The sequence below is a fragment of the Heptranchias perlo genome, chromosome 6 (genome assembly GCF_035084215.1).
Source record: "Heptranchias perlo isolate sHepPer1 chromosome 6, sHepPer1.hap1, whole genome shotgun sequence".
Taxonomy (NCBI): Eukaryota; Metazoa; Chordata; class Chondrichthyes; order Hexanchiformes; family Hexanchidae; genus Heptranchias; species Heptranchias perlo.
In genome coordinates, this window is record NC_090330.1 from 14554122 (window position 1) to 14562651 (window position 8530).

An 8530-nucleotide genomic window follows, 5' to 3' on the forward strand; every position below is an offset into this window, starting at 1 on the left:
TCAACTCAATATCAATAGAAATGATAATTGGCAGTTAGGAACATAGTAGGGAATATAGGAACAGGAGATATCATTTAGACCCTCAAACCTGTTCCTCCATTGAATTAGATCATGGCTGATCTGTATCTCAACTCCATTTACCCGCCTTGGTTCCATACCCCTTAATACCCTTAGCTAACAAAATCTATCAATTTCAGTTTTGAAATTTTCAATTGACCCAGTCTCAACAGCTTTTTGGACGACAGAGTTCCAGATTTCCACTTACCCTTTGTGTGAAGAAGTGCTTACTGACATCACCCTGAATGGCCCAGGACTAATTTTAAGGTTATGACCCCTTGTTCTGGACTCCCCCATCAGAGGAAATAGTTTCTCTCTATCTACCCTATCAAATCCTTTAGTCATCTTAAATACCTCAAATAGATCACCTCTTAGCCTGCTATACTCAAGGGAATACAATCCTACTTTGTGCAACTTGTCCTCATAATTTAACCTTTTAGCCCCAATAACATTCTGGTGAATTTGTGCTGCACCCCCTCCAAGGCCAATATATCCTTCCCGAGGAGCGGTGCCCAGAACTGAAAGCAGTGCTCCAGATACAGTCTAACCAGAGCTTTATACAACTGTAGCATAACTTCCACCCCGTTGTATTCTAGCCCTCTTGAGATAAAGGCTAACATTCCATTAGCCTTTTTCATTATTTTTTGTACCAGTCCACTATTTTTTAGTGACTTTGCTACATGGACCCCGAAATCTCTCTGCTCCTTCACAGTTTCTAGCTTCTCGCCATTCAGAAAATACTCTGATCTATCTTTCCTAGGTTTCTACAACATCGGCTGATCTGCAACCCCAGTTTTACTCCCGGGCGGCAAATTGAAAATCTATCCCACTATCTCCAGACTTTGTTTCAGCCATGTTCAAACTGGAATTCTCCTCCTGAGGAGAGAGCCCTGCACGTTCACCTCTACAGTGTTCCAACCTTAGCTGTTGAAATTTAAATGTCTTGAGACTGGAGGGATGGGAGCAGCATCCATACTGTACAACATTCAAATCAGTTCCAGGTGCACAAGAGGACCAACAGATATTCTCAACCATTTTTAAACAAAGTTTGACACTACACCCATGCAATGTTAAGCTCTATTCTCTAGGGGGCCTCACATCACTCCTCTATGCAATTAGGCTGGGTCCGAAGTAATGGCACAGCTTTAGTGTCACTGCAAAGAGGTAAATCGCTTCAGAGTGGCGCTAGTGGCAATATAAGTACGCCCTGAAATTCTGCACATCTTCCAGCAATTCAGGGGTTAAAACACAATGATAAGGTAGAAAAGCCTCAAGAGAGACTGTAGCAGCAGGGTTGAAATTGCGTTACATGATATTAGTAACAAACACATAATATGAAGTTCCTTGGTATACTCTTAACAAAGGTGTCAGGCCAAGTGTGTTGAGAGATAACATTTTTTTCTCAGCTGTATATGAAACAGTTTTAATTTTGTGCACTCTTCTACTGTACCACTTTGCAAAAATGAGACATCTCCTTTCCAAATCTGTGATGATTGGCGATGACAATGGTGATGAATGTCCCTGGCGAAAGCATTTGCACAGAAATTACATCCATGTCACCCTCAGCCTGATCCCCTTTGTGTGGTTTATACTGCGCAACAAATGGGTTCTCTCCCTGTATCTGCCCAATTTTATTCCGTCTTTTCACCAGGCCCAGGATTACTGTGGTAAAACAGTGTACATATTCTCAGTTGTTGCTCTCTTCATAAATCATACAGTGTTAGGTCTTTTGATGTTGTGCAGTTGCTGCTGATTCTCTTGTTCAAAGCCAAGCGATGATTCAGAAGAAGAATGAAAATGAGGCTGAAAACCAGTCAGATGAAAATATGACAAAAAAAAGAAATTCCCAATTAAAACCCACAGTTTCAAGAAGTCAGAACAGGTTTGGCTGTTCCTGTTATTTTTCAGCAGGCCTGCTTGTAAGTAACTGGGGTGGTTCTTGTGTAAAATGGGTGATAGTGAGGCAGCAGCTTGTTTTACATCTCTGCCGATTTTTATTTCCATTGAAGTCAACGTAAAACAGCCTACTGATTTGTTATCACCCGTTTTGCACTAACGCACAAAAAGTCAAGATCTACCCCACTGTCTTTTCTGCTGCGCCCTGTCACAGATTGTATGCTATACGTATACACCTAAATTAAAACATGGGGCTAGATTTTAGGCATATGCAGTCCTACAGCGGGCATCATTCTGCATTTGTTTTCATGCTTGTTTCAAATTTCTCATTGTTAGTACAGATGCTATTTCAATATCTTCAGTAATAATTGAAATGATTTCAATCAAACTGAATCAAGGGGACTAACTGAGAAATGTGTGTCTCACACTTCAGTTTTTAGAGAAATATATGAGGACGCAGGTTCTGAATTTACCCCATCTTGCTCCCGGTAAGAGAAACGTGTAATGACTGCAAGACTAAAACAAGAATCTACAAATGAGTAATTAAAAAGGTACTTATTGGCACTTGCACATCCCAAAATCACATCGCCCCATTATTGGTGGCCGTACCTTCAGTCTTCCAGGCCCTAAGCTCTGGAATTTCCTCCCTGCACCTCTCCATCTCTCCACCTTTAAGATCCTCCTTAAAACCCATCGCTCTGACCAAACTTTTAGTCACCCCTCCTGATATCTCCTTCTTTGGCTCAGCATCCATTTTTTGTCTGATCTCGCTCCTGTGAAGTGCTTTGGGGCTTTTTTCTACATTAAAAGACGCTTGCTGTTGTTTTTGTTGTTTTGTGTCAAGTTGATGGAACAACGGTCAAGTTGAAATGCTATTATTGTGATGTGTCCTTATCCTGCCGATATCAGCTGCAAAAATTGCATACTCTTTGTAAAGACAAGACATAATAAATATCTTGCTTACTTTCAACCCCCTCTCTGTCTCTTAAAGCTTGATTTAACCTTCAACAGTGTCAGTACATAGCTATAGGTGCAGGCATATTGCAACCATATGAGCACTTCAATGACAGTGTGGCTTTGGACAGCTTTACTTGCCAAAGACTAAATGGGAACTATTATCTGCAACACTGTCTCGCCAAATACAGATCAGCAAATGTAGTGCTGATGTGTTGATGTCGAACTCGGTGGGAGGTTCTGTATTCTGAAAACCAGTGTGCAAGGAACCTAGTAATTATTAAATCAGAAAATTATAATAATCTTGTCATGCTTTCAGCAACAATTCTTGTCATTGCAAGTGAGCACTCAGTTGCAGTAGGATGCCAGTGGAGAACATGGATAAGTGGTTTCATGATAAAGGTACCACATTAGGCAACAAGGCAGGCATCCTAGTGTGTAAAACTGTTAGATAAAATATCTGTGGGAGTGAGATGTGGTGCCCCCGCCACTACAGACAACTTATACCAATCACTAGAGCCACCCATCCATTACCTTAAACATCCACTTACTCCACTAGCGCACCGTTGCTGCAACAACAACTTGCATTTATATAGTACCTTTAACGTAGTAAAACGTCCCACAGCGCTTCACGGGAGCTACTATCAAACAAAATTTGACACCGAGCCACATAAGGAGACATTAGGACAGGTGACCAAAAGCTTGGTCAAAGAGGTAGGTTTTAAGGACCATCTTAAAAAGGAGGAGAAATAGTGATTTAGGGAAGGAATTTCAGAGCTTAGAGCCCAGGCAGTTGAAGGCACAGCTGCCAATGGTGGAGCGATGAAAATCAGGGATGTGCAGGAGGCCAGAATTGGAGGAGTGCAGAGATCTCGGAAGGTTGGAGGGTTGGAGGGGGTTACAGAGATAGGGAGGGGCGAGGCCATGGAGGGATTTGAAAACAAGGATGAGAATTTTAGAATCATAGTGAATCTGCAGTGTGTACTATCCACAGGATGCACTGCAGCAACTCACTAAGGCTTCTTCGGCAGCATCTCTCAAACCCGCGATCTCCACCACTTAGAAGGACAAGGGCAGCAGGTGCATGGGAACACCAACACCTCCAAGTTCCCCTTCAAATCACACACCATCCTGACTTGAACATATATCGCTGTTCCTTCATCTTCGCTGGGTCAAACTCCTGGAACTCCCTACCTAACAGCTCTGTTGGAGTACCTTCACCACATGGACTACAGTAGTTCAAGAAAAAGGCTCACCACCACCTTCTCAAGGGTAACTAGGGATGGGCAATAAATGCCAGCCTTTGCTAGCGACGCCCACCTCCCAAGAATGAATAAAAAGTATCTTGGTTTTGCAGACTTAGTGATTATTGCACCATAAGCCCAGAGTAAGGACTCTTTTGATTGGCAATTTTTGACCTGATATTGGTTTAACGTATGCAAACTGGAAGCCATGACCCATTTCGTAGAGAGTGTATGATTGCAGCTGAAAGGTACGCTGCATGATCCGTTCAGTAATGCAGCACCTTGCTTCACATTCATTATTCAGTCATACATCATCCCTATAAAAAGGGAAAATTATGGAGACTGTAGCTCGACAATAAAAATGTTTACGGTGATGTTGCCAACCACTTTATGGGCTGCTTTACTGACAGACAAGGTCATTTTTACTGACACCACATAAAAGATATGGAAATTACTTACCCAAAAAAAAGTCTTTTTAAAGCTGCACGTCCCCACGACTTGGATGGTGCTGCTCAAATTGTTATTCAATATGAAGTATTACTAATGATAACTGACATTTAAGTACTAAAAAGAAAAGTCCTCTTCCTTAAATTTCCTCCCACCTTCTCACTGGGGTAAAGTGGGAGCTAAGCTTTCCATGTGCATAATCCCGGTGCAGAGTCTTGCTCACCGGGAGTGCTTGTGAGGAAGATCGCACCCAGCCGACGATTTTCATGGAAGGAAAAACATGGGCTGCTTTGCTTGTATATGGGGGTGGGAGGTGATTTTCATCTTAGTACCATCCTGTTTTTCAATGTAAATGGGGCAGTAACGATTCGAAAATATTAATATAAACACAGTGCCAACTTCCCACCTGAGGCCCGTCCAATGTGATTTTCAAGCAGGCCTCCATTTAGGCAGCCGGAGCTTAATGAATATATTTAAATTAGGGTCGCAAGATGCGCTTAGGACCTGGAGGCCATTTTGGTCTTTACCACCACTCTCAAACCATGGGCTGTACAGGTCAGGAGGAAGCCATTTCCAGGGGTCTTTTAAAGGGATCTACACCTTCTTTCTGCTAAAGCACTAGAGAATTTTGCGAGACATTTTGCTTCTATTGCATTGAGCCGAACCTTGCTGGAAAAATAATGGTGTGTTAACGATGCACGCGTTATTAATGCACAAATTGGCCAGCAAGATTAGGGGATTAAGAGGTACACCGTGGGTTGCAAATCTCCAGAATTTGGTTCGATTTACACCGCTCCGCCATTTCTCTCGCACAAGCGGCATCTTGCCCTCAACCTCCTGTTATTTGTAAGAACTTCGCTCACTACGAAATTTGGACATTAATTGACCAGTAAACTCACCACAGAAAGTTAGAGCGCATCATTAATAGTGTAAGTACCCTTTTAATTATGTAGCAATTGTTAATTCAATGCCAATCAATCTCTCTGGCCCTCTGGAACTATTTAAACAGTTCAGTCTCATTTCTCCATGTTGTAAATTTAATGAGATTTTTAAAATTTTCAAATTTTACATTCTAATTTTTTTTCTTACATTTCCCTTTATTCTGCACAGTAGAAGACACAAAATATAAATCGGAAATAGTGCAAAAACAAGGGTCTAATGAGAGTGAGGGACTTAAAGTAATTAAGATGGTAAAGAAAAGGTACTGGAGAAATTTATGGGACTAAAAGCCGACCAGTCCCCATGACCTGATGGCCTAAATCCTAGGGTTTTAAAAGAGGTGGCTGCATTGGTTTTGATCTTCCAGAATTCCCTAGATTTGAGAACGGTCCCCATGGATTGGAAGGTATCAAAAATAACCTTGCTTTTCAAGAAAGGAGGGAGAGAGAAAACAGGGAACATTTATGCCAGTTAGCCTGACATCAGTAGTAGGGAAAATGCTAGAATCTATTATTAAAGCCGTAGTAACAGGGCACTTAGAAAATCATAATATGATTAGGCAGAGTCTTTGAAAGGTTTTTTGAAAGGGAAATCATGTTTGACAAATCTATTAGAGTTTTTTGAGGGTGTAACTAGCAGGGCAGATAAAGGGGAAACCAGTGGATGTAGTATATTTGGATTTTCGAAAGGCATTCGATAAGGTGCCACATAAGATGTTGTTACACAAGATTAGGGCTCATGGGATTGGGGGTAATATGTTAGCATGGATTGAGGATTGGTTAACGGACAGAAAACAGAGAGCAGGAATAAACTTGTCATTTTCGGGTTGGCAGGTTGTAACTAGTGGGGTGCTGCAAGAATCAGTGCTTGGGCCTCAGCTGTTTACAATCTATATCGATGACTTAGATGAGAGGACCGAGTGTAATGTATCCAAGTTTGCTGACGATACAAAGCTAGGCAGGAAAGTAAGCTGTGAGGAGGATGCAAAGAGATAGACAGGTTAAGTGAGTGGGTGAGAAGTTGGCAGATGGAGTATAATGTGGGAAAATGTGAAATTATCCACTTTTGGCCAACATAAAAGGGAATCCAAAAGTCATCTACAGGCATGTAAACAGTAAATGGGTAGTAAGAGGAGGAGTGGGGCTGATTAGGGACCATAAAGGAGATCTGCTCATGGAGGCAGAGGGAATGGCCGAGGTACTAAATGAATACTTTGCCTCTGTCTTTACCAAGGAGGAAGATGCTGCCAGAGTCTCAGTAAAGGAACGTATAATTAAGATACTGGATGGGCTAAAAATTGATAAGGAGGTACTGGAAAGGCTAGCTGTACTTAAAGTAGATAAGTCACCCGGTCCGGATGGGGTGTGTTCTAGGTTGCTGAGGGAAGTAAGTGTGTAAATTGCGGAGGTACTGGCCCTAATCTTCCAAACATCCATAGATACGGGGGTGGTGCCAGTGGGCTGGAGAATTGCAAATGTTACACCCTTGTTCAAAAAAGGGTGTAAGGATAAACCCAGCAACTATAGGCCAGTCAGTTTAACCTCACTGGTGGGGAAACTTTTAGAAATGATAATCCAGGAAAGAATTAACAGTCACTTGGACAAGTATGGATTGACTAGGGAAAGCCAGCATGGATTTGTTAAAGGCTATTAGTGTTTAACTAACCCGAGAGTTTTTTGATGAGGTAACAAGAGGGTAGATGAGGGCAATGCAGTTGATGTGGTATATGGACTTTCAAAAGGCATTTGATAAAGTGCTGCACGGTAGGCTTATCATCAAGATTGCGGCCCATGGAATAAAGGGGGCAGTGGCAACATGGATACAGAATTGGCTAAGTGATAGGAAACAGAATGTAGTGGTAAATGGTTGTTTTTCGGACTGGAGGGAGGTGTACAGTGGTGTTCCCCAGGGGTCGGTGCTGGGGCCATTGCTTTTCTTGATATTTGGTCTTGGATATCCTGGGCACAATTACAAAATTTGCAGATGACACAAAACTTGGAAGGGTAGTAAACAGCGAGGAGGATAGTGATAAACTTCAAGAAGACATAGACAGGCTGGTGGAATGGGCAGACACGTGGCAGATGAAATTTAACCCAGAAAAATACGAAGTGATACATTTCAGTAGGAAGAACGAGGAGAGGCAATATAAACTAGAGGGCACAACTCTAAACAGAGTTGAACAGAGAGATCTGGGGGTATATGTGCACAAATTGTTGAAGGTGGCAGGGCAGGTTGAGAAAGTGGTTAAAAAAGCATTCGGGATCTTGGGCTTTATAGTTAGAGGCATAGAGTACAAAAGTATAGAAGTCATGATAAACCTTTATAAAACACTGGCTCGACCACAACTGGAGTATTGTGTCCAGGTCTGGGCACCGCACTTTTGGAAAGATGTGAAGGCCTTAGAGAGGGTACAGAAGAGATTTACTAGAATGATTCCAGGAATGAGGGATTTCAGTTACGTGGATAAACTGGAGAAACTGGGGTTGTTCTCCTTAGAGCAGAGAAGGTTAAGCGGAGATTTGATAGAGATGTTCAAAATCATTAAGGGTCTAGACAGAGTAGATAGACAGAAACTGTTCCCATTGGCGGAAGGGTCAAGAACTAGAGGACATGGATTTAAGGTGATTGGCAAAAGAACCAAAGGTGACATGAGGAAAAACATTTTTTACACAGCGAGTGGTTAGGACCTGGAATTCACTGCCCGAGGGGATGGTGGAGGCAGATTCAATCATGGCCTTCAAAAGGGAACTGGATAAGTACTTGAAAGGAAAAAAATTGCAGTGCTACAGGAATAGGGCGGGTGAGTGGGACTAGCTGGATTACTCTTGCATAGAGCCGGCGCGGACTCGATGGGCCAAATAGCCTCCTTCCGTGCTGTAACCTTTCTATGATAGGAAGAATAAAAAAGCAGAATTTTTTTTTTGAAAAGGTGAGAGACTAAGAAATGTTGGTAGTCAGTGGAATTTGGGTGTCTGTGTACACTAATCTCAGAA

At 42.2% G+C, this 8530-nt stretch overlaps 1 protein-coding gene across 1 annotated transcript; it reads left to right on the plus strand.

Moving 5' to 3' along the window:
• Positions 1-1519: 1519 nt before the first annotated feature.
• Positions 1520-1810, plus strand: LOC137322454 (transmembrane protein 272-like). Its single transcript, XM_067985375.1, has one exon. It carries the CDS (start codon positions 1520-1522, stop codon positions 1808-1810), a length of 291 nt encoding a protein of 96 aa, XP_067841476.1.
• The last annotated feature ends 6720 nt before the right edge of the window (positions 1811-8530 follow it).

Bases quoted from the DNA above. Each gene is read 5' to 3' on its own strand.
- LOC137322454 (XM_067985375.1), top strand. From the start codon at position 1,520: ATGAGACATCTCCTTTCCAAATCTGTGATGATTGGCGATGACAATGGT.